Source organism: Mchenga conophoros, linkage group LG15 (assembly GCF_057382185.1).
Source record: "Mchenga conophoros isolate Kocher_MC1m ecotype Shallow Benthic linkage group LG15, M_conophoros_male_GT1.1, whole genome shotgun sequence".
Classification (NCBI taxonomy): domain Eukaryota; kingdom Metazoa; phylum Chordata; class Actinopteri; order Cichliformes; family Cichlidae; genus Mchenga; species Mchenga conophoros.
The window spans coordinates 18,069,203-18,095,534 of record NC_140540.1 but is presented as its reverse complement, the minus strand read 5'-3'; the positions used below and the strand labels follow the sequence as shown (position 1 = coordinate 18,095,534).

Below are 26,332 nucleotides of genomic sequence, written 5' to 3'. Positions count from 1 at the left end.
GTACAGCATGTCTGAATCCTAGCACACAGGCAAAAATAAAGATTTTGTTCTGCTATAAAAGAAAAAAATGGTCCAACAAAAGGTGCTTATGATGCTGTCCTTACTTTGCTGATATACTTTAATGTTGCACTACTGTATGAAGCAACACTCATTCTTGTCGCCAACTGGATCCTTGTTTCAACACAGTGGATTTGTTTTTTTATGAGCCTCTGTCACCGCTTCCATTCTTTCTTAAATGTTCTCGTCTCTTTGACTAACCTAGAACAAGATCAGAGAAGAGGAAGAAACAAGTGCGATTCTTGCAATCACAACAGGCTCTCATACTCCTGGACAAATGCAACAGCTGGACACACATCTAGTCCAGGTAACATTTAGCTAAATAACTAAACCAGCTAAACAAATCAAATAACACTTGTGTGGTCTTTGCTCTTTGCTGTCGTGATTGAAGTAAACCTTCTTCTAATCATTTTGTGCTTGCAGTTCTCAGCAGCTTTTGATCAAATTGTTTTGGGAGAGGAAAAACAAATCACAATGTAGAAGATTTCTTCTTATTGCCAAAATTTAAAAGTGTTCTTTGAGCTCAGAAACCCGGTAGAACTGGTGAATCATTCAAGTGCAGTGACTATCCCCCATTCACTCGCTTCACTCTGTTATCTGGGATTAGATGAACCTTGCTGTTAGAATCCTGTGTGAGAAAAAAATACCATACCACCTTTATTTATAAAGCACTTTAACATAAAACCAGAGTTCACAAAGTGCTGTACATGCTAATAGCATAAGTAAAGAAAATTAAAATGAGATAAGTTAAAATAAAATAAATAACTAAAAACTAAAATAAATTGAAACATGTTAAAACAAATTGAGTCAACCCCTCTAATCAATGCCAAAGACTTCAGCGAATAAATATGTTTTAAGAAGACTTTTAAATTCAGAAAGAGAAGAGGCCTGCCTAACATGCAAGGGTAGATCATTCCACAACTTTGGAGCAACTACAGCAAAAGCACGATCACCTTTAAATTTATACTTAGTTTTCGGTACCTTAAGGAGCTGCTGATTGGCGGACCTAAGGGAACGGGCAGGTGTATATGGTTGTAGTAGCTCCGAGAGATTTAAACGCAAATAAGAGAATTTTAAAAACAATCCTAAAATGTACAGGTAGCCCGTGGAGTGAAATTAAAATTGGGGTAATGTGCTCAGACTTTTTTGTTCCAGTTAAAAGACGTGCTGCAGCATTTTGCACAACCTGCAGGCGCCTAATGGACGCATCACTAACCCCAAAATAAAGTGCGTTACAATAATCCAGCCTAGAAGTAACAAAGGCATGGATTACTGTCTCAAAATGCTGTTTCGATAAGATAGGCTTTATTTTGGCTAATTCCCTCAAATGAAAAAAGCTAGATCTTACAACAGCTCTATAAAATAATTATACTGAGCTGTTCATCAGGCTCAAGGAAGTCCAAAAATCTTTGTTTTAGGGGGGAATTTCACTATTGTACTACGGTATTAAAAAGCTGTATAACTGTGTTTTGAGATTAAATTAAAGAGGTCTAACCTTATCCAAAAAGAAAATTATATTTGTAAAATTGCAGATAAAACTCAAAAAATAGAATGAAAGTGCAGGAGTAATGAAATGGTGACTGCTGCTAATAAAAACTTTAACTTCAATATTTACTGATATTGTTGTTAGATAAAGAAGAGTGATGAGAGTCGATAGAAAAGCAGTGTTTTCTTCCAGTTTTCCTTTAAATCACAAATTTGATCATATATCCACCCTTATCACTGAAAGCAGGGGGCTTTTGAGGTGTCTAACTCAGAGGAAGAGGAAGATGAGGATGACGAGAGTTGTCACTCGTCATCCTCTGACACACTAACAAGCAGTATTCCAGAGGTAAATCAGATGTAATTACATCACATGAGAGCATGTCTCTGGGTACCTCTGTCTTTTTGGTTTCATTCCACAATTTCACATTCATTATTTAAGCTCACTGACAGAATTTCAAGTAACACACCCACAGCAGCAGAACGTGTAAGACTTAGCAAATATTTTCTAAAAATGCACAGGATTTTAGGTCCTTTGGAATGAAACTCTGAATGTCTTGGGCTTCCTCTACTCTAATTATTCCTTCTTTATTTGGTCCTTGTGGTCAATCCATCATATCATCTCATCAAATTAGTGACCATCAAAGATTTTCCTGAAAAAAATTACATAATGATTCTTAATTTCTTTTTATATAACATCCACATCCTTGCTGTACTTAGTTCTCTGAAAAGAAATTAGTTCAAGGGATGAAGATAAGAAAACTACTTGAGCTTGGTCCAAATTTTTTAAAGCAATTATAAGATTCTATGGCTGTATGAATATGGATCATTAAGGGTGTAGCTACTTTCTCCCATATTCTGATATCTAGTTTGAGGTCATCTTAATCACATTTACATGCTCATATTCATTAAGTTTCTGCCAAGTGACTATCTGATTAGATATTTGTGTTAAAGAGCTGTTGGAGTGGTGTGTCTAATTAACTGGCTAGTGAGTGAATGTATTGCAGTGGCACCCAGTGCAGATACTTTTTTCTTGCTCAGCTGTCAGGGTAAAACATCAAACAGTCTTTGCCTGGTGTACATAAATATGAGTATTACAAAAACTCATATTGAGAGAGAACATCGTCACAAAAGAGAAACATGTTCTTTCTAAAAACATTAACTGGAATATTACACTGACAGTGGATGCTAATGTTTCTTTTCTCATATTCATGCATCAGTATCAGTGAAAACATTGGCTTTGATTTGGACTCTTTTAAAGGATATTATATGTGTTGTATATTAAATTGTGGTTTCCACAGGTCTCCACATCTGTTGTCAGAGATCATTCATCTAAATAGTGATTTCAGGCATCCATCCTTCTACAGTATATAAACCTGAGCTCCACTCCTGCGAGCCATACTGCCAGATTCTTTTAGCCTGAATAAATTGAAGGATGTAGCTCAAGCAGTTTTCTACATAATAGAATTTTAAGATGGACCCTCAGAGATTATGCTAAAAAACATCTAAAAACACTCCCAACACTCTCTCTTTCAATTGCTTCATTTTGACAAAAGAAATAATGACAGCAGGGACCTGAAATTTTGCAGAATTCCTATTAAAAAGTATATTTTTTCCCTGAAAAATTTTCAGGTGAATCTGAGATGATCAGGTGGTAGGTATTTGGTGAACTGACATGGAATGACCCCTCGATGTAATTCTGTTCACAATTTCTAGCACTAATACTTTATCTTTTTCCTGTGCTGTGGAAGAAACCAGAAGATTTTTGCATGCTCTTAATGAGCTGTGTGAGGCAGGTCATTGTGTTTGCTGATAACCCCACTCTGTCGCTGTCAGAAGCAGCTGCTCCTCAGAAACCTTTCCTTTCATACACACACCCAGGATGAGAATAGCATGAGTAATTTATATGTGTTTGTGCAAGGATTTGGTTTGCATTTGTATATTCATACAACCAATATGTTAGGACCCTGAGGACACGCTCAAGCTTTCAGAAGTGCAAAGGGAGGATATGGGAGAACATAAGCCACCGTCACATATGAAGGTAAATAATCAGTTTCATATTGGATATATAAGAGTATTTATTGTCTTTTCTTTCAATAATATGCTCTTTTTTATAAACATTTTCATAAGATTTTTTTAAACTAATCTTAATATACCTACCATAAGTTGTAGTTATTTCTAGTATCATCTTTCATTTGTCTTTCAGGTCCTGGAGGGTATGCTTAATCAGTCTTCTGAATGTGCAGAAAAGCCTGAGTTAGATATCAACTTTGAAGCCAAACAAGCTGAGGCTGGAATAATAACACCTGACGCTAAAGCTGATTTTGACGTAGCACTTACTCCTGAATCTGTGACCGCTCAGTCACTAAACACTGCAGCCGTCCCTGCAGCAAAAGGCCAGCTTAAAGCTGCTGCTGTGCACCAGCATGATGTACCGAAACACAAAGCCTTTGATGCTGACCCTCGCACAAACACCCCTCAGGCAGCAGCTGGAGCGGAAGATACAAGGCTGATTCCTTCAAGACCGATAACTCCATTTGCTGCTGGAAGAGCATCAGATGAGCTGATAGAGGAGGAGAAGCTGTCGCTGTCCACAGCTCCCAATTCAGATCTGGTAATTGTCTGAAGATTCAAAGAGATGTTGATCAAAGTTATTTAAGCCTAAGTAAATGGTTTCATGGACATTTAATTTAACAATAAATATACATATATATCTTACTTGGAGTAATAACTCAAAGTCAACTTTGACATTGGGCGCTAACTCATGTCCCCCAAGATCCATTGTTGTGAAGTTTCGAGACTTTCTATAAAAAATTGTGGATAATAAAAAGTTTTTACTTTTACATTTGGTGTGACCTTGACCAACACACAACATTTGAAAGGATCTCTTGAAAACTGTGGACACTAGACTGCTTACAAATAGACAGGCAAACAAACTAAGTTTGCAGAATTAGTATTTAAACTACCAGATTAATAACTTTTTTGTTTGTTTTAACAGGATGTTTTTGATAGACTGAGGGAGCAAACTGAAGTCAGCACCAGTTGTTTTTTGGGAGGATCCCAGCAGTTTTCTGTTGAGCCGATCAGGTAAAAATTCCAGTTGTAGTATTTTAGTTTTGGACCTCCTCTTTACACAGCATATCAAAGGCTCATAAACTTTTTGTGGTCCCTAGTTTGCCTGGACATGAAAATGTTAACCCCAAGCGCCAAAGGTGGAGTCACCTTCATTCCCAGATTACTGAAAAAATTACCACTTTGAAAAAAGTTAAGGAGAACCATCAAAGCCAGAACAGAGAAGATGCAGAGAACAGAAAAAAGGTAAGAAAACAGGAAAATAACCATTCAGTGCTTGAATCTGTAGTATTCAGTCAGACTGCATGATGTACATGAGGTGTGAGGTGATAGAAGTAAAATTATTTCTAAAATGTGGATGTCACCAACATAGCCATTACATCTGTTACCAGAGCAACCAGGTTACAAGGTTCGCCAATCCTTTCATCCTGTCCTCCGTGCCAAAGCTCATTTTGTTTTCATATCTGTGAAGCTGCTTGTCTTCCACAATGAAAAAGGACCCACAATGAGCAAAAGAATATCATTATGAGCGTTCCCTCTGCTGCTAAAAGACCCGATTTTGTTTTACTGGAAGCAAAATTATGGATCCGATATTACTGAATATGAAAGGATGAAGCAGGGGATGTAACTCCTGCCCCTGCTCAGTTACACCCTTGTTGCATTCTGTCTTTTTCCTTCACCTGCTGTTAAACCTTAAGTTCAGTTTTCTCTTTGTGTTTAGGTTCCAGATGAGGCGTCGAGGTCAATTGGATCTACTTGTGCAGCTCTTCAGCACACACAGGAGGCCATCACTATGCTAAGAAAAATAGTATGTATAATAGAAAGAGACTTTTTAAGTGCGTTCCTGCTGAAAGTATATTGATCTAGATACACAGGTAGTACGCTCTCTCACAAATAACTGACTAACATGGAGGACTGAGGCTCAATCAAATAATCAGATGTATTTCTGAAAAGTACTTCAAGCACATGAAGGCACAAAGATGGATTTTTTTTAAATAGGGCTACAAAATAAGCAATTACCAAAAGGCTTGACTGGCTATTTCCTGGCAGCTTTGTCTTTATAATCATGAAACACCATTTTTAAGGACAGTTCTTTTCATAGAAAATATTTAAAGTTTTTCATGTCATTCAAGTCAAAATCCAATCAGATAACATGCTAGACACAATTTGTCCAGTTTTTCATCTCGGTACGGAATATAAGATCTACTAACTCTGTTTATACATTAGTATCAACAGGTTGGGATGTAGGAATAGCATAGTAGTAAATAGTAAACATCACTAAATTAAGAAGAATGAGCCAAAATATTCAGAGAATCTGACCTTTAAAAAACTGTGGTAAGTTAAACTGATGATTGTGCTTTTTCCCAGGTGAGCTCCACTGATGGTTCTCATCCAGGTGTGAAAGAGGAGTTTTACGAGGCTATACAGCAGGTCCTCCTCTGCCTCGATTCTTTGACTGACCTTCTGTTGACTTGTGGTGGCACGGTTGAAGATGAACCTCAGCTGAGGCTGCTGCAGCACGAGGTGACTGTTCAGTTAGTTCCCTTTTGCCATCAGAGCTGCCTTTATTCTTCACATATCTACTCACATAGCTGCTACACACGTACTTCACATCCACAATGTATGATCCCACATGGATTCAGAGCTAATGACTGTGACATTTGAGGGCAGCGAACTCATAGTCATGTTCAAGAAACTAGTCTGAGATGATTTGAGCTTTGCCGCATGGCACGTTATCCTGCTGGTATCTACCATCATAGATAGGTATATTGCAGTCATAAAGGGATGGACATGGTCAGCAACAAAATCTGCATACTTTGTGTGTAACAAGTGGTTATGCGAGCTACTGTTGCTTTCCTATCTATTAAAGCAGTCTAGCCATTCTCCTCTGATGTCTTGCATCAACAAGGCATTTTCATCCACAGAACTGCTGTTCACTGGATATTTTCTTTTTTTCCTGACTGTTCTCTTTAAACCCTTGTTACGACCCGTCTAGGGCCAGGCCATAACATGAGCGAGGCACTCGCTTCCCCCCCAAGACCCAAGCAGTTACACGAAACAAATCCGTTAGATATGAGGTGATTTATTTACAATGTGAATAAAGAGAACCAAAACGGGAGTGTCAACACTTCAGGGTGAGCCAAGGCCAAAACAATAAACAAAACAAACCTACACAAATCCCGCACCCCTGACCTCACCAAAAACAAAGTCAAAAATAAAGACAGAGTCTAACCTCCTTAACTAACTCAAAACAGGAGAAAACGGGTGATCAAAAGAAACGGCAGCTCACCCCTACCCACTCCACTTCCACAACTGTCAAGCGTATACTGCAGCCAGCGGCTACCACAGGACTACTGCTGGGTGATGAGGAGAAACGCGAGGACCTCTCCCGCTGTAGCACTCCAGCCTCCTTTTAATGGGCGGGTCCTCCAGCTGGATCCACTCACGCCGGGGCAGTATGTCCACGCACCAATTGGAACAGGGCCCTGGCACAGCTAAATTAACATAGAAAAAACACAACACCTGCACAAACAAACACATGGACATACAAGTTCGTAACACCCTAAAGATGGTTGTGTGGGAAAAACCCAGTAGATTAGCGGTTTCTGAAATTTTTAGATCAGCCTGTCTGCCACCGCAACCATGCCACATTCTTCCCATTTCTGATGGAGTAATGTGTGTATGTGACACAGAGTGAGGAGCCAAGGTACTTGAGTCAATCTGGGATAAAGGAACGAATGGTGCTAAAATACTGGTGGGAAAATGGGAAAATAGAAGCTAATGGTGACAGTAATAAAGAGTGAACTGATTTGATATTTGCTTTCCGGAGCATTTGAATAGATGTTGCAGTGGCCAATGAATCTATCCATTACTATTATATCTTTTTTTGTCTCTCTGTAAAATTGAATGTCAGGGTTGAATTTTTACTTTCGGTTTGTCCTTTTTTGTGTTTTTGTGTGCAGTGTATATCAGCTGAGCTGGGGACCCTCTCTGAACTGATGAGTAAAGTAGTGTCAGAAACCAGGCCTCAACTTTCAAAGGAAGAACCAGATGCTTACAGCTGTTTGACCTGCCTTCAGGATTGTCTTCATACAGCTCAGCTGGTCTTGACCTCCTCCCACAATCAGCTTATTGAAGATCCAGGCCTTAAGGACCCTTGCAAGGTTTGAAATAAATTAGAGCTCACTGTCGACCCCTTTCCCATCCTTTCCCAGGACTAGATCAAATATGCAATTTTTACTTGCAGCAAAACCCAAATTCTACAGTAGCACTCAGAAACAACAGACTCTGTGAATAGTACATGTTTTACATGTCTGTGGTTGTGCAGAAACTGTGTCACTAAAACTGCTGGGCTTTGACATGTTTTAGTAAGCTATGCAGTGTAACTCAATATTCAGAATATTAGTATAAGTATTTTTAAATGTCAGTAAAATCACTCCTACTCTAAGTACTATAATCATCATATAGTTTCTGAGGTAGTTTCTATTTTGTGGTGCTTTATTCTTGTAATTTGATTAATTTCCACCATACAGGCTTAGATTTTACACACCAAGCATTCATTACTAATAGCAAACTTCGAGCGTCAAGCTGTTTGCATGTAAAGTATGTGATGCAGTCATTTTGAGTTGGTGAAGAACCTCAGTACTTCTTCCAGCACTTAAGCTAACATATTATTTGTGTCTTTCAATAGGAGATCTCCACCAATCAGCTGTGTCTTCTGGACGAGTTTGAACTTGGGCAGAGTCAAGGCTTTCCAAATCTAAAGGATGGTCCCAGTTTGGAGGTAACCACTGCTGCACAGCTTTGCTGCGTATGTGTGCATGATTAATAGCACTAGTGTTACAATACTAGAGAAGGCCTAATTAAAATGCTAGTAATATAACAGAAAAGCATCCATTACAGGCAGTTGTTATGATATCAGACAAATGAGTTTGCTGACAATTATTCAGACATATTAGTGCTTACTGAGTTTATATGGATGCCATAGTTAACTGATTACATTTCACTGACTTAGTAGTTGCTACTGATGTAGGATCTGTATTTTAAAAGTTGGTGGTATTCTTCTTAAATTCTGCTGCTCATCTGTATCTCTGCAGTGTGTGCTGGCCAGACATCTGAGGGAAAGTCCAGGGGAAAAGGCCAAGATGCAACACAGTTCTAGGTCCTTGCTTCAGGGGATAACTCGGCTCCTGGAACTGGGTGAAGAATGCATAAGAGAGAGAAAGATGAGCCAGGTTCACAGCTGCAGCAAACTTCAAGCTGTTCTCTGCACACACAAGGTATCTCACTTTCAGGAAGTTCTTCAAAACACAGACAAAGAGCAGATTTAAGTTTGGTACATTACTTCAAGAGTATGAAGCAAACTCCTGGTTTTTAAAGAGCCCCATGTTGCAAGCACAACCTCCACTAATTAATCATTAGACACCCGAGTATTTAGACCTCAATCACATCCAGTTTGTTGCCACATTTATTTAATTGATCATCGCTTTGCTCGTCTCTTGGTGATATAGAAGCTTCTGCAGGTCCTCAGGTCCCAGATGGCTTTTGTTCAGTATCTATCCCAACATGAGCCAGAAGCACTCAAGTGTCAAGAGAATGAACGGGTACACCTGGAAGCCAGGGCCAAATCACTGCAGCAACAGGCTCTGGAACAGGAAATGGCTTCTCAAAGGAGACTTCAGGTTTGTAGCCCATATTTGCTGAAGGCCATATGAATTTATACATTCACAAATGTGCACTTTTGTTTCATTTTTCCTGGAAAAACATGCATTCATAGATTCAATTTCAAAGTAGGGGTTTGGATTTATATTTGGCTCTGCTCTAGGAATGGACCCGTTGGGAGGATAATTGTGGTCGATTGGGGAGAGTGCTGGATGAGTCTGAAGCCTTCATCAGCAGATGGGAGCCTGAGGGAGATGATGATGAGGAGGAGTTAGTGCAGCACAGACTAGATGCCTGCCAGGTACATCCTGTCACACTTCACATAATTTGTTCTCACTTCTCTAAGTCAGAGTTGTTTTGTTACTTTTTTTCTTTCTCCTTAGCTTAATCTGTTTGTTTGTCACTAGGAGCTAGTTTTCTCATTTTAGTGTGATAGGTTTATTTTCATTATTCGTACAGAAATCAGTTCACGTTAACATAAAAGGTTTCTTTTTTATAATGTTTTAAAGACAGAAAGAGAAGAAAGTGCTTCTTTTAATAAGAATCCTGGGCTCTAGTCTCCTGTATTTTCCAGAAAGCCCCTCAATAAACTACAAAGATGGTTAGTTGGTTAGATGGTTAGTACAAAAGATTGTACAACTCTTCCTCGCTCTGTAGGTGATTTTCCTGAGGATTTATAACAAAGCTATTCTGTTCCCATTCAGACCGTGCAATATCACCCAACAGTTTTTCATTGAATGTTTGTTTCATCTCCCCATCATATGCTGCTACTCTGTTATTCACTTGCACAATATTATGTCACTTTTAGAATCACCTGCACTGATAGCTAAGCTATTTATTTTTCAGGATATAGTTATATTGTTACTTGTTACAGTTATTTGATATTATATTTTGCACTATCCTACTGTATATTACTATATACTTGTACATATTGTATATCGTATTCCTCTGCTTCTCTGTCTCTCTTGCTGCATTGAGCATGTGTATGACAAAAGAATTTTACTCGGGATAAATAAAGTACTTCTTATCTTATCTTATCTCATCTTAGTTGAACATTATGTCAAGTTGTATTGTTTCATGAACAGGCAGCAGTAGGACAGGACTCTCCAGTTTACACTCAGAATTAATTTAAACTAAAAGCTGACAGCAACCATCAATCTATTTAGGATTTTATATCTCATTTGGTACTGCATATTTCACCACAGACTAATTACTAAAGTGATAGTTTTGTACCATCAGCTGCCTCTGTGCGTCATGACTTGAAATCACTGTGATGAAAATACATCCCCCAATAAATTTAACAGAAACCGAATAATGAGCTTCTTTAGGATTTGTGAGAGCTCTTTTCTTCACTGCAGTCACATCGTAATGAGTAATGTGTGTATGTGACACAGAGTGAGGAGCCAAGGTACTTGAGTCAATTTAGGACAAAGGAACGAATGGTGCTAAAATACTGGTGGGAAAATGGGAAAATAGAAGCTAACAGTGACAGTAATAAAGAGTGAACTGTGAAATAAAGAGAGCTGCAACCATAGTGAAGGCTTAGGTGGTATTTTGCTTTATTGGCACTGAGAATGAGAGATGATTTTTTTTGCATCTGCTATTAACTTGTTGATTTTCTGTCCTCTACCTCTTTCACGTATCATTTTTGCACGTCAGACTTTTAAAGTGTCTCTTTGAGCATTAGATCGAGTTTCCAGATATTCTAAGCATAAGCACTGATAAGTCTCCTTGCCACTTAGCAAACACTGGTCCAGCTGGATGACAACAAAGCCACTTTAGGAGCAATTCTGGATCAGGGTAAGGTGCTGCAGGCAGAGCCCCTGCTTGCTGCATCAACCCATCAGACAGGCGGCGCTCTGGAGCTGCGTTGGAGGAATGCCTACAGGCGAACAGAGAAAGAGATTCAGCGCTGCAGAGACATCCAGGACAGCCAAATCAGGTGATCCAGGCTCACTGGGATCTTTATTATCTACTGGCTAAAGTTTAAACTGTTGCCTGCACAGAATGAAAAATGTTGCTGATTTTTTTTTCTTCATTTGTTCTTTGTTCAAATATCTGCCAAAAGTCTCTTTCTACCCAGCATGAGCTTTTTAAAAGGTTGTTAAAAAGAACTTAGACCTCCCTAACAAGATGTTCTTTCACAACCTTTCAGTTTTACTATGTGAAAAAGCGCCTCACAACCAGCTGTCTTTAGTCTTCTATTGATTTGTGTGTAAGCTAAAGTACAATGAAGCCTGGTATAACCTGATGGCCTTGTGTGAAATGTTTAGAGTATAGGTATTGTGTGTGTTTCTTTGGTCTTTCCACAGTGATTCATTGTTCCATCATTTGATTGTGAAGTTAACCACTAATTACTAGGGATCGGTACCGGTGTCCGGTGCTATGATGGCACATTTCGGTGCTTTATTTCGGTGCTTTTTTTTCCTGAGCTGTGACACACTTCTAGCCAATCATTTTACGTTTCTGAGGATAGCCCAAGGCGAAGCGGTCAAAAGTCTGGCTGTACTTCACAGCAAAATATGCAAACTCAACAGCCTGCAACAAGTGCTTTAAGCTGATACTGTGATACTGTCAAAGGAGGTAACACCTCAAATCCGATGAAACACCTGGCGACGCATAGCGTTTTTTTTAAAGCCGAGAAATGCGCCGTATGATAGCTTGCTGCGAGACCTCACACCGAGCGCATCTACTGTGTGTGGGTTGCCTGTTATCTGACCCGGAGTTAGCAATATCCCCCAAAAACCCCGAAGAGGAGAGTCCTGGCCCCTAGCCCTGCCAGTGTAGCAGAAATGATGAGGATGATGATGCAGCAGCAGCCGTTCTTCTCTGCGTGAGTAGCTTAATGTTCGTGTGTAATTTACGTTGAGTAGGCTAACCACGTTATTACATTAATGCAGTAAGGTGAACTAGCAAACGCCGTTGTAGTTACATGCGGCTGTCCTCTTGTTTGATGGCAGATACTCCCTTCACCCTGGCCAAAAAGGCTAAAATGACCAAAGAAAAAGTGGAAAACAGTTAAACATGAGAGGTTTTTGGATAAAGTTTGTGTTTTTTCCATTGTTTAAGCACTGCTTCCAGCCAAGAGTGATACCATATATGCCCCATAGCTGCAGAAAAGGCTAACATTGTTATCTTTTTACAAAAAACCAGCTGAACATGAGAGGTTTTTGGACCAATTTTGTGTTCTCCATTCTTTAAGCACCGGTTTGAGCACCGTTTGAGCAACGGCACCGTTTCAAAAGTACCGATTTGGCACCGGTATCGGATAAAACCTAAACGATACCCATCCCTACTAATTACTGTTAGTCAAATGTTTGTCAGTGGATTCACAAAAGTTGCCATGGCAATTTTTAATAAGAATATTAACAGCACTTTAACTAGCAACCTGCAAAAATGATCTGGAATATATAAACAAATAACTTTGTAGCATACTTTATAGGAGCATCCTGAAATCCATATCTGAGTGACTTATGTTCTTTCCACAGACTGAACAGAACATTTAGTGGATTCATGTTGTTAGGTTTTTTTTAAAAAATTATGCTCAGAAATGTTGCCTGGGCTCTTAGTCAGTAAAAAGTGAAGCACAGACCACACAAAACGTGCCAAATGAAAAACAGACATAGGCAAAGAATTACTATATGAGTTCCTACAGCAACAATTCGACAATCTGTTGTACAGAAAGTTCCTTATATTCTCATTGAATGTATTCTACAGCCCAGACATCAGAAAAAAAAACCCACTCATTTACAAGCCCTATTTATCACTTGTGGATCCAAGCCCAAGTCCTTACCTCACTCTGTATGAAGGTACAGTCATGTTCTGCCCCACTGGTTGAGCTATGTGCTTTTCCATCCTCCCCACAGATTCCACTCCAACTTTGACTTGGTGAGTGAATGGCTGGCTGGTGCCAACAAACACCTGAAGACTTTGTCAGGTCTGGTAAATCTCTCTGACCTGAGTCAGGAGTGTGTTCAAAGTAATCTCATCAAGCTGCTGGTAAGGCTTTTCTGTGTTCTCATCAAATAGCCTTTGACCTAAAGAAGATTAATAACAGCCTAGTTAAAGAATCGCTGCAGTCTGCCCCTAACATCCTAACATCTGTCTTTTTCTTACTAGTTTGCTTTTTAATTAAATGATTCCTCATCGTTCCTGTGGTTTAAGTCTTTTTCAAGCACTTCGTAAAATGCATTTGTAAAATGTTACAGAACGCTACAATCTTTGGTATACGAGGTTGATATAAGCAGATACCATAACCCTAACCCTTTATTGCATTCTATGACATGATCATGAAGAAATTAATAAAAATTTGCTTCCTTACATGACATAATATTTAATCCTGTCCCCAGCTTTAGTTAGAAAGGGCAAACACCACCTACAAAAAGTCCAAATAAATTAACACAAATTTGTAATGGATGGACATATGGGTCTAAACTGGCTGCTGGACAATATTGATTTGTTTTCTAATATTAGTTAACCTCAACATGTCCCCAGGATTTCTCCATGGAAGTGGAACGTATGTCTGTACTGAAGACCTCGGCATCCAAGGATGCTGCTCAGCTCCTCCAGCTGAGGGAGGCTGACTGCCCTGGACTGAGAACTCAGCTTACCCAACTAGAGAACAGCTGGAACCAGCTGACCTCTGACATGTCAAAAACCCAAGACCAGCTGCAACAGGTGCAGAATGTTTTCAAAAGACCCTAACTGTTAGATGAATGTTAGATGAATAGCCCCTTTCTAGTGGTTTCTATAGTGGCCCAGTTTCCAATTTATTGAAGTACTGTTGGTTTTCAAAAATAATTGGGCACTGAAAACTCCTCTCCAGTTAGGGGAGTGCAACCTTAAACCCTGCTGAAATCTATATGAGGGTGAGTGAGGATAGGGAGGACCATGAATCTAGAAGACAGCCACGATTCAATTTCTCCTGAGCATTTATCACCAGAGAGTGGAACCAGATATTTGGCTTCATAATCATTCTGATGTTTAAAAATTTGGCAATCACAGAGAAGATAAAAAAGATTTAATAATGCGGATGTGCACAAAGGTCAGATAGTAATGGAGCAGATGTTTAAAAATATAATTACATTGTTAGATAAATCATATGAAGTAATCTAAAAAAACTAACTAAAGTTAGGAATATATGTCATGTAAAGTGAACCTCCCTGCTTTCTTTATTATCTTTTCCCCTTTTAGTGTCTCCTGGCAGCACAGCCATCGATGGAGCTTCTCTCTGATCTGGAGGACTGGCTCAAACAGATGAAGAACTGCATGAACCAGGAGAAAGAAAAAGTCCTCAAGGCCAGCAGTGCAGCTCAGGTCACTGAAATCCTGCAGAATTTCCAGGTACTTAAACCACCTCTGTTTTCACTTTTTCCTCTGCATCTATTTCAATTGGTTATATTTGAAAGGTTATTTCAGTGCCAGTCTGTACTTTGAATTGACGCAACCCATCCATCAATTTGTTTGACAATCAACAAGCGAGCATCTGAAATTTATACGTTGCTTTTTCCTTGAAAGGGTGCATTTCACTGTTCTCTCCTCGATATGGCTCTTATTCTTTCTGCTGTTATGTCAGTGACATCTATGAATCACATCCTGCAGTAAAAGCACTATAATTTAAACCACTAAAACAGTACTGATTTAATTCTTCAAAGACTGAAAGGTATGAAAAATGTAAGTTAAAAAAAGTGGCACAACAGAGGCATCTACATTAAATCAGATTTGTTGGTCTATTCAAGCAGGGGAGAATCTAGCATGGTTTTTGGTTCGGTTTGCGTAGTTTTATTCATTTTTTATGTTGTTTTTTTAGGCATTCAAAGCTGCTGTGACCAATGGGCAGCTCCTCCTTCATTTCCTGTGTCAGCCCAGGCCTCAGATGGCAGACATCCAGGCAGTCCGCTCTGAGCGTACAACGTTCGCAGAGGAACTCGGTGCCTCCAGGCTGCAGTGGCTGCACTTTCAGAGAGAGCTAGAAAGTCAGGTCTCTATCTCAGCAACTAATAAAACAGGCAGATTACTACTAATCTGATGCAACTGTAACCTCTATGTTTATCCATCTATCATATTTTTATTGATGCAAACAGATTTTTCAAGTTGGACATTGATAAAAGGCTATTATGTAAAAAATATGTGTGTGAGTTCATAGTGTGCTGCATCAGTGATTTATATCGGCACTGGAACCCCAAAGAGGCCATAAATCTATATTACTTTACAGCAACAGGAACAAGAAAATACATTTTTTAACACGAACTCGGCTATAAAGACATAACTTTTCATGACTTTTTTGCTTGTCATGATTCATCCACCGTTTGGCTTTCTCTCATCAGATTTGTGGCGCTGAGCAGATCCATCGCACTTGTGCAGAAAGGGAGAGGCGTTTGCAGTGTCTCCACGTCTGGATAGAGCAGCAGAAGAAGCAGCTGAATCAGTGGAAACAGCCCACCAGCCAAACTCTGGCTCATAAGGCTCTGCTGGAGTGGGAGGTAAAGTAACAGGAGCAAAGAGATGAGGGCCTTTTGTAGAGTATCATCCCCTCCACTCTGGTCTGATCTGAGAATGTGTTTTTTTTTGTCAGGCTCTTGAGGGTAGAGTGAAGGAAGTGGCTGCAGCTCTACAAGAGTTAAAAACCACACATGTGTACGATAAAAGGGAACAGGAGCGCCCATGTGATGTTGCCTTTTCTAATGAGGCAGAGGGCATCAGTCATGCTTGCCGGGATCTTAGTCAAGAGGTAAAAGTCAGTCTTACTATAATTCAGTGCTAGATTACAGCATATTAAAACACAAGCTTTATAAGCTGTAAATCCTGTCCTGAGCAGATGATGAGAAGTATTTCGGCCTGAAACACCTTGGACAACATGTAAAGTTATTGCTTTATGCTTGAGTAACACTTCCATACACAAAGGGGTCACTTATCATGATAGACCCACAGTGACTCATCACTCAGTTTTGCATTTTCCCTCTGCAAAGTGTTTTCAAGTTTATTGTTTTGGCTTTATGTCCTTCCACTCTTTCACTTGGTTTATTCTTTTTTCTGTCCCTTTTTCCAGATGTAGCAAACAAAGCTCTGATAAACTCACCCTGATCAGCACCATATGCCAAACATGGTGCTTAGTGGAGTCATATGTCTTACAAGTTGCTCAATAACTGCACAGAATGCATGGAGTACTCAAAAAATCATTCCAAATGTCAGATGAACTGAGCTACAGTATAAATTATCTTTATAAATGGTCTTGTTTCTGGCGGCCTTTCTAGATGAAAGCTCTGAGACCTGCGCTTCAACAGGTTGTGGAAAAGTGGAGTTGTTTCCACAGAGATCTGAGGGATGTGACTCTGCACACCACCAGGGTGCGCTGTGCCTTTCAGCATCAACAAGCTCCTCTCTTCTTGCTGAAGCAGGCAGAGGGATACGTGGACTTCCTCCTGGTAAGCCTTGTTGGTGAACCTTTATATCCAACTGTGTGCATACAAAGCTACAAGAAAAATAATCACATGTTGTATTTCATTCTAACAATTATCATATTAATTAGTTTGACATGTCAGTTCCTGAAAGCCTTATATATTTGCCAGTGTTAAAGCAACAGTTTAGAAAAACAATGTTTTTGACCAACCAGCTGTAGCTGTATGAAGTTAAAAGCCCCTCATTCTAGTTGTGACAGATTTAGAATAGATGTAGGCACTCACAGATGTCAAGCCGTCAGTGCTTTTCAGTCTCTAAGCTTTAGTTTAGAGTAAGAAGGAATATAAAAGAAATGTGTTTTATGTCCCACAGCAACTCCAGGAGGAGGCTGGAAAAGGAGAAGCACTTTGGGCAGCTGTGAACAAATCCTGTCAGAGTCTTGTAGGGTCTCTCCATCATGGAGCGGCACAGGCACTACGTGATGAAGTGGAAGGAGAACAAAAACGGTCAGAGGCCTGCGTTGCAGTGCACGCAGCAATATTTCAATTAACAACTATACATGTTACAGTTGCACACATCGTCAACTAAATCAGGCAACTATGGTCTTACTTTGTGCATGTTAGCGCTATACAGCCGCAAAGTAATCAAGCATTGCATCCTTCTCAGGTGGCAGAACACGGTGCAGGAGATGAAGGAGGAAAACATAAAGACAGAAGAGACGCTTTTGGTCTGGCAGGAATACACTCGTCTCTCTTGTAGCTGCTCTGCACAGCAGAAACACCTGCAGCATGAGTGGGAGGAGCTATCAAGGTCATCACTTTCAGCTGGACACAACACTCAAGCCATAGATGGCTCAGTAAAGGTGAGTTTAGGGCTGTTACTAGACTGTCTATACAGAACAGGTTGTTAGCAGAAATCAGCTGCCTCATACGCTTATGTAATGCTTCAGTATGCGTGTGTGAAGTTCTAGCAGTAAACCCACTGTTATCCACAATGTGATTTATGTCATAATAATAAAAAAATTCAAGTTATTGGATTTGTTTCATAAGGTTTTAAAGTAGCTTAAGACTGAGTAGATCAAATATCTGAAAGCATGAATAAATTTAAGTGGTTGAATTGAAACTATTTCTGGGATTATTAAAGGTTATCTTGAGCAAGCAAATAAGCTTATTAGGATTTAATAGATCTTATTTTTCATATCTGCCATTCTCAGTATTTAGAGCCATCAAATTCCCCCTTTGACTCATCCTGTACCTGGCATTGGTTTAGAGAGTACACGAATTACATACACAATTTAATTAAATGTTTTTCTCAATGACTGATCCTCTATTCTTGGAACTGAACAGGCAGCATGCATTTACTGGCAGAAATATCCAATGTGGTCTGTTCAGGTTTCATACATCTGATGTCCCCTCTTCGTGCGTAATTCTGATGCAGTATTACGTGTTTAATTTGGAAATTCTTTCTTTTTCTTTTTTTTTTTTAACAAAAAGCTTTTGCGGTGCTATTAATATTGGGGTTTTTCTTCTTCAAAATACACAGAAAAGTGTATTTTGTTAGAAAAAGAAGCTCTGATCTTCTGCTTTATTTAAAAAAAAATCCTCAAATAAATTAGATGAAAACAATTTGAAAGGTTAAAAAGTTTTTCTGTTAAAGCTGCTGCTTAAAATTAAACACACTACATGGATATATATGAATATGAAAAATCAGAATTTTGTGTTTTTTGTTCTTTTATCCAGAAGTTGCAGGGTGCTGCTGAAGAGCTGCAAAGCATCATGGGAGATGTCTTAGCAGCATCCAAGCCTCTTATTGGCCAGCTAGAACCACTACCTGCAAATTTAATAAGATCAGAAACCAGACTGCTGTCGCGTGGCATCCTGTTGCTAAACAAGGCAATTGCAGAGAAAAAGAGGAGTGTTGAGGTGAGGGAAGTTATGTGAAATATTTTACCTGTGCAGTTTTCTTTCAGTCTAGCTTCCCACCGTATGAGAATTTATTATCGTCACACTGAGTGCAGAGGGACACTTTCTCAAACTCAAACTGTTATATATACTCAGTTACATTTCTTTGAATGTGCAGGAGGATTTAGAGCAACGTAAACTATTTCATGCCCAACTGGAGGTGTTCAAAAAGCAGATGCAGGACTTACAGCAGAAACTAAAGGCCGGCAAAGATAACACAGACTCTGTAAAGGTTCGTCGGACTCACTATTGTCTACATCCCTGTACACTTTATTAACAAATGCTCTTAAACTACAGTTGTTTCAAATATACCTGGGTTTGCAGCAGGTACTCCAGGAGCTCTGTGGTCTGTTTCCATCATTGCTGGACATCAGAGACATGAGTGGCCACATGAATCTTAACAAACAGGAGTCAGAGAGACTGCACGTACTTATCAGGGAGTGGGTCAAAGTCATGACTCGTTCATCAGACAGGTGAGGAAGTTCAATTCACGAGAAAGCAAAGATAGTAATCTATGTGTAGCTGTCTGCACATTTAACAGTTTTTCAGGCAAATTCAGATATTTATGTATCACATAGCAGTGTTCAATCATCATAAACAGAAAGTGTACCCTCTATTCTTAGGTTTTACATATTATAACACAGTAAATATAATTCTTATCAGGGTAAAGGTTAGCTAAATACAATCTCTTTTATCTTTTATCAATTTTAACTCACTTTTAAAAATAAATAAAATTAAAATTACTTAATTTTTATTTTGACTGTGAAAGTAAGAATTGCACGTCAGTTTCGTTGTTCAGTGTTTGATTGCTACAATGGCAATAAAAGATTCTGATTCTGAGGAACAACAAGAGATATTACACCGCGTCTGTTGGGAAGCACTAATGCAGCAATTCATTACATTTTTGTTAAATGAGTAATATATGGTGTATGCCATATATGTTATATGTTATATATGTTATATATTAATTTGAGCTTATAGTTACTTAATTTTAATTTCTGCAATGGACCAGATTATTTTTATTGTGTCCTGATACATAAAGCCTCATAACTGAAGGTGGGGGTGTTTTTTGTAGTGTTGTTGTCTATTGCCAAATTCTTCTGAGGAATAACTTATTGTGTCATTTTCTGGAGACAATGGATGCACTGAGTGTTCTTTTTCTGCGCTGTAGTAAAAGAAAGCTTTGCATGTTGATGTATGTTACATTTCTTTCCTAGAGAACTGCAGGATGAGTGCCAGCGTTCCCTGAGTTTTCAGGAAAAGAGTGGAAGATTCACACAGATCAAGGAGAAACTGGAGCAGGAAGCAGTGTGCAGAAAAAACCCGAGTTATCCAAGCCTTCAAGAGATGCTGATTGTCCATCAGGTAGAATATGTTTTATTCATTTTTAGTTATAAAAACTATGTAAAAACTGCTCTATTAGCTCATTTTAATCAGCAAAGTTGATAATCATCTTTATACCTCCTATAAGTAACTATTTGAAAAATTTGATAATTCACTTTGAAGCCAAACTAATGACCTCCTCGACCCAGTAATTTCATTTATCGCTGAGACTGAGAGCATTGCAGCACTGGAGCAATTTTCATGTTATTTTGAAGAAAAGCTGTAATGCTGCAAGAAATGTAATTACAATTTTATTACACTTTTGAAATGTTTAATCATAAACAGTGTTTATTTAAAAAAAGATAAAGAGTGATGTAAGAATCACATTGTGCCCTCTTTTCTGCTCCCACAGAGACTTCAGGCTGACATAATTGTTGGACATCAGCTTCTGCAGCATCTTCTCTGTGATGCAATCAAATCCATGGAAAAAGAAACAGGAGAGAAAAGGTAAATGATGGATAAGTCAAGAAAAGGCTTAGAAGTAAATACTTTGCATATAATTATTTTACATAAAATGCTTATTTGTTGTTGCTAGTGTAATAAAATAACAAATGTATCAGTAGAATTTTCTTTAAATACATGAGACATTAAATGGTCAAAGTATAATCATAAAAGAAAATATTTGTAGAGTGCATACCCTTTTGATTTGTGTGGGAAATAATACAGCTGCAAGGATCCATTGCAAAAGACAAATGGGGGTGGTGATTTGACTAATGAGAGGTGGTTGTTTTGAGGTCTTAAACTGACTGAAAATAAATTACTGTGTGTGTGTGCATGGCAGACAACTGCTGTATTTTTCCTCGATGTCCTTGAATCCATCTTTGAATTCTTTGAGAAGCTTGGAACGGTTTCAGAATTTTGAAAGAACCCAGAGGGAATTTTCCCTCGCTGCTGGAACCGCTGCTCACAGCTGGAAGACATTTTTAAGATCCCACTTATTTTGCAGTTGGTAATTTATAGATTGCAGATAAATCAGCTGTGACAGAGATGTCCTTATGCTGCATTAGTTGTAAAATTTTATGCTTTTTGTTTTTATGTGTGTATGTATGTGGACACACTGTAACACAGTTTTTATCGCCTCCATTTTATTTTATTTGTTTATGTGGTTTTACTTTTTGGTGATTGTTTTGGACCCAATGACACACAAAAACTGAAATTGTATTTTGTTGGTTTGTACAGATCTGAGCTCACGGCACAAGTGGTCAGTTTAAAGAATGGCTGGTTCAGCTCCGTGGCTCTGGCTGGTCAAAGCCGGACCTTAACAAAGGAACAGCTGCACCAATGGAGAATCTACAAGAATGGTTTGAAACATCTGTGGAAGTTGTTGAGGGACGCTGACTCTTTGCTGCCCCCAACTGGACGCTTTCTCTGTGCAGTGGATCAGCTGCAGAACTGTGTCGATGATTACCAGGTCAGTATAAAAATGTATTTTACAATGCAGTGAGAAAATTTTTTTGTTTTTTTCTATATAAAGTCTGACCATGAAGTTTAAGTAATCCACCCATAAAAATGTGGGGAGATTTGCTATGTTCATGAAGATTTCACAGTTCTCAAACCCACAGACACTGAATCAGGGCATGCGTGTTACCAGGAGAACGCTCATTGTTATTTTTTACGAGATTGTGCACTAGAAATTCCTCCTATGGCTGCGGGAGTACATCAGCAAAAGACATGTCTGAATGGCAATCCATACCATTGTGTGACAGCATGCAAAAGTTGTTGTTGTTTGCCTAAACCAACACAATCTTTGCTGATGAACCAGCCGTACTCACCAGGCTTAGCTCATTTGTCTATGTGTTCAAAACCAGAATCAACAGAGACAATTCAATTCAGTTAACCTCAGTGTTATTTTATATAGTTGCCTCAAGGCGCTTTGTATTGTAAAGTAAAGACCCTGCAATGATACAGAGAAAACCCCAACAATCAAATGACCCCCTGTAAGCAAGCACTTTGGCAACAGTGGGAAGAAAAAAATGATCTTTTAACAGGAAGAAACCTCCAACAAAACTAGGCTCAGGGAGGGGCGGCCGTCTTCTGTGACCAGTTGGGGGTCACAGCAGACGTGACAGCCATGCTGTGGAAGAGAGGAACGAAGGAAAAGGGGACAGAAAGGGACTTCAATCTAGAGCAGCTGAAGTCCCAGAGATGCATGAGAAGAGGGCTTTGAAAGGGAGATCAGTTATATTAACTTAACGTTTTAGGTTTTTAATGTTTTTACTCAAAAGTTTCACCCTAAAGACTATTTCTCCCCACATTTTTTCAAAGTGTATCACAGAGTCTCTGGATCAGCACTCCACTGTGTACACCCAGACACTGAAGGCTGGAAAACATCTGTGTGAAACAATGAAGGACTCAGAGTGTTACAGTCGACTGCAGTCAGAGTTTCAGGCCATAGATGAAGCCTGGCAACGAACCACATCACTACTGAGGGAAAGAAGAGACATGCTTTACACCACTGTTGAGGTAACATGCCTGTGTTTAATTTTTAGCATTTTTATGCTATATCTGAATCATCAGTTATTTAAAAGTGTACGAGTAAAATCCATATCCGAATCTCACTGTTTTGATTAATAGTCAAAAGACTTTATACAGTTCAGAAAGACCCAAGAAACCCAAAGCTGAAAATTCAGAAAACATAGAGGTCAATTTGCCATAATTTCCTGGGAATTCACTACCATCAGGGAACTGCAGGAGACAGATTCATGTGTCACTTTTAACAAAAAAAAGCCCACCCGCGTGAAAGGTTTTTATCAATCATTAACAATAAAGAATAAGTTGAACTTTGGTGAAATAAAGGTCAGCACAGCAAACTCCTTCCCATTGGTTTTCACTGCATGAATCATATTCATTCAGCTTAGTTTTACTCCATAGCCTCACCAGGAGGGCCCAACCCACAGATTTATAGCCGCTGACAGAGCAAGTCGTTCTCATTCACTTGGATCATTTCTCGCTGTTCTGTCAAAGACATTTGCCAGTTTTATGCACAAGGTGTCCTTTGGTGGCTGAGCTTGATATACTGGATTGTGGCACCCAACACATCATACCCAACATGTTAATACAGCATGAACTGCTGTATTTGATTTAAACTAATCAAGCCTAACCCAAAGGATCAAATGAAAGTATCAGGAAGTCAAATTTAAAAAAATAAATAACAAACAACAAAAATGAGTGCGTTTTATTACCACACTCCTAACATACACTTGTAGCTCTCTAAAATAGAACAAGTATTGCCTCAACTGTTGTATCAAGGCTCCAACACCAAAGGAAATATTTTGCATAACATGGAAAGATGTAGGTGAGAAAGAAAATCTACACATATAAAAGGCAAGATAAACATTTACCATCCACTCTCCAGCTTAATCAAGAGACAGCATATTAGGTTTTACCTTAAAACTGCATTTATATCACTGCCTGATATGTTTTGAGTATTTAGAAAACTGCACCTTCAGGAAAATCAAGAAAAAGAGTGTGTCTGTGCACTAACAAAGGAGTAGGAGGTGTCTGCTTTGCATGACCCATATCTAGGACCTGATCCCAACCAACCCATACATACACACACGCACACACACTCAGGCTGGTGTGTTGCCCTGGCACTGAGCTCCTGCCAAGAGGGATCAAAGAGCGACTCAAATCTCTCCATGATCCACATCCAGAGACAGCTGGTTGCCAGTGTCTGCCCCTTTCATTCCTTCAGTGCTTTACTGTAAGACCTAGACAGACCAGACATCGAACAAAATACCACCCTAATCTTGTATTACAAGTAATACCTTTAAAAATACCTTTAAAAATACAGATACATGAGCACACCCTTTCATTATTTTTCGTCAAGTCCTGCTAAGCGTGCTTGCTCTCTGACTATTAGAATATTCAGACCCTAACATTTGTGTTGGGTGAGCTGTGTTAATTATGACATCTGACTGGTTTCGTGACCAGAGAGAGGTCAGGCAAAGTTGTGTTAACCCCTTTAAGCTCAACAGGATCCAACCCGGACAAGGGAAATCCCTCTGAACAGCGTTTTAAAGGTCAGATCACACATAGATTGATAGAAAAACAGAATTGACTACTGCAGACATCATACAGAATAATATATTACATTTTTAAGGACCCAAAGAGCTATGGTTTTGTAACATTTAAAAAAAAATTTTTCACTCAGGATTTATCACAGCATCTGAAAGCTTGACTGTTAAAAAACTAAGAACACTGATGACATTCTGAGTTTTTTCCTTTTATGAGGTTCATTAAATTTATTTTTGGAAGGCACATTTGGTGTCTGATAATTTAACATGTTAAAGCTGTCCCTGTCTTCTCTGAGGCATTTTATTGATGTGTTTTCAAGCACACTCCAGAGATCTCTGACCGCTCTGTGTCACGCTGCTTGTCTAGATGTGGTCTCGGTGTCAGGATGGAATCAGCAACATCGTGTCTGAAATGCACGAGTTAAAGATGAAACAACAGACGTGTGAAAGACCGGAGGACTCCGCTCTTATCCAGGTGATTTAATATAATATTGTAAAGGATGTGTTTTCATGTGTTTGTGAATGTATGAAAAGTAGAGGGATATAAATTGTAGAAAACTGCTGCGGGTATTTCAGAGCTCCACTTTTCTAACAGTGGAGTGAAAATACATTTCATAACATACTGTTTAAGAAATGAAGGCAATTTTTGATAATAAAATGAGCTGCTATGCTGTATGATTTCCAGACATAATAGAACCTTTTGTACTCAGTTGTGCAAATGAAATCTACCTCTATTCATCAAAGCAGTTAAAGAGCTTTTAAGCTTTATTATAGTTTTATTGCAATCAGCCTTCACAAAGTTTCAACAGTAATGCAACTCCATATATAATAAATGTGCATGTTTGCTACTTTTCCAAAGCATTAAATTATCTAGAAAACACACAGTCTGTAATTTACAAGTGTATCAAGATCAAATATGTAGAAATATGGCCTTTGGTTCTGTCAGTGCAGAGAAGATTAACTCTGTTTAGATTCAATTTAGATTTTAATGCATGAAAATACATTTAAATTTGTGCTTTAATATATCAAGGACTATCAAGGGTTTCACTTGCATTCCTGATAATAGGGTTTTCACATTTTAGTACTGCGGCTTCTTTCGCCAAGAACAGTCACCTTCTCTGCTTCGGAAACAGTCTTTGAAAAACTCTTTGTCTTAACAGAGTAGGACCTCGTTCTCTGCAAATTAATTCTCAGAATCAGATCCACATGCTGCAGAAAAACAGGTACTGAGGGTTGCCAGCAGTGGACATTGTGTAATTTACTGAAATAATATACTTACTGAAAAGAAACAGAAGAACAGAAACTGTTTTGTCATTGCTGTAACACTGAAAATTTGACATCTCTCTATGTATGCCATTGGCACCTATATGACAGTAACCTATCATTTAAATCCCAATAAATCATTTGCAGTTTTCTGGACTGGTCTGAAAACTAGCCAGTTTCTGAACACTTCAATTTCATCAGTAGCTACCCCCATCCCACCAGAGAACCCCTGAGTTTACCCCCACCCCTCCTTTATTTAATATCCCCATGCTTTCACTCCCCTCCCCCTTTCTACCCCTTCTACCCTCCCCCTGTCCCGTCCACATCCTTTTAATCTGGACGGTCAGAGCGAAAAGAGAGAAGCGTGTTCACACACAACTTGTACATGGCTATCTGACCGGGTGCTCAAGTGTGCATGCTTGTGTGTGTTATGCAGGAGACTGAGCTCTCTCTGCAGCATTTGGCCATCGGATTGAAGGAACTGGCCAACATGAAGACGGACCTGTCCCAGTATGTCACGGCCAGTGACTCGGCTCTGCTGGAGAAGCAGCTGGAGCAACTCCACAGTCAGTGGGAAGAGCTGTGTATGAAGGTGAGAACTGACAGAGAAGTTTATATGTAAACAGAGAGCGGGGGGACTGTGTGTCTTAGGGACTGCAGATGAAACAGGTAAGAGAGAGAAAGAGAGGTTGGGGAGAGAAGGAGGGAAAAGTTGCTACCAGCTGTGTTTTGGCGGTGACCAGCAGCACAAAGCCTTACACCACACACAGAGACACGCACACAAACACACACAGACACTTACACTCATTTGTGTGAGAAAAGAGCCAGCATGCGCAGGTTCATGGAGGGAAAACTGCATCTGTCTCCTTTTCAGCAATTTGCCTCCCTGCAAGCCAAATGACTTGTTTGTTAATATTTCCTCTGCAGTTTGGTGAATCTCACAGGTTGTTTTTAGATTGTATCCAGCAGAGCTTGTTCTGCTCGTATCAGCCAAGTAAAGAGAAGTCTTTTTAAAGTGAGAGCTTGAAAAAGTCAGGC

At 39.2% G+C, this 26,332-nt stretch overlaps 1 protein-coding gene across 1 annotated transcript in view; it reads left to right on the top strand.

The window, feature by feature from the left end:
- Nucleotides 1-26,332, top strand: part of syne2a (spectrin repeat containing, nuclear envelope 2a) — an 88,262-nt gene that overhangs the window by 43,521 nt on the left and 18,409 nt on the right. The window contains exons 66-97 of the mRNA XM_085246081.1: nt 263-364; nt 1,787-1,888; nt 3,503-3,580; nt 3,746-4,153; nt 4,538-4,626; nt 4,713-4,857; nt 5,333-5,419; nt 5,980-6,135; nt 7,575-7,775; nt 8,303-8,395; nt 8,709-8,891; nt 9,123-9,293; nt 9,437-9,574; nt 11,016-11,215; nt 13,140-13,272; nt 13,768-13,950; nt 14,467-14,616; nt 15,083-15,253; nt 15,600-15,755; nt 15,848-16,003; nt 16,527-16,697; nt 17,044-17,177; nt 17,338-17,533; nt 18,411-18,593; nt 18,751-18,864; nt 18,957-19,105; nt 19,850-19,997; nt 20,368-20,462; nt 21,195-21,426; nt 22,281-22,478; nt 24,399-24,506; nt 25,731-25,886. Coding sequence (XP_085102207.1) covers nt 263-364; nt 1,787-1,888; nt 3,503-3,580; nt 3,746-4,153; nt 4,538-4,626; nt 4,713-4,857; nt 5,333-5,419; nt 5,980-6,135; nt 7,575-7,775; nt 8,303-8,395; nt 8,709-8,891; nt 9,123-9,293; nt 9,437-9,574; nt 11,016-11,215; nt 13,140-13,272; nt 13,768-13,950; nt 14,467-14,616; nt 15,083-15,253; nt 15,600-15,755; nt 15,848-16,003; nt 16,527-16,697; nt 17,044-17,177; nt 17,338-17,533; nt 18,411-18,593; nt 18,751-18,864; nt 18,957-19,105; nt 19,850-19,997; nt 20,368-20,462; nt 21,195-21,426; nt 22,281-22,478; nt 24,399-24,506; nt 25,731-25,886 — 4,986 coding nt within the window. The remainder of the gene's footprint in view (nt 1-262; nt 365-1,786; nt 1,889-3,502; nt 3,581-3,745; nt 4,154-4,537; nt 4,627-4,712; nt 4,858-5,332; nt 5,420-5,979; nt 6,136-7,574; nt 7,776-8,302; nt 8,396-8,708; nt 8,892-9,122; nt 9,294-9,436; nt 9,575-11,015; nt 11,216-13,139; nt 13,273-13,767; nt 13,951-14,466; nt 14,617-15,082; nt 15,254-15,599; nt 15,756-15,847; nt 16,004-16,526; nt 16,698-17,043; nt 17,178-17,337; nt 17,534-18,410; nt 18,594-18,750; nt 18,865-18,956; nt 19,106-19,849; nt 19,998-20,367; nt 20,463-21,194; nt 21,427-22,280; nt 22,479-24,398; nt 24,507-25,730; nt 25,887-26,332) is intronic.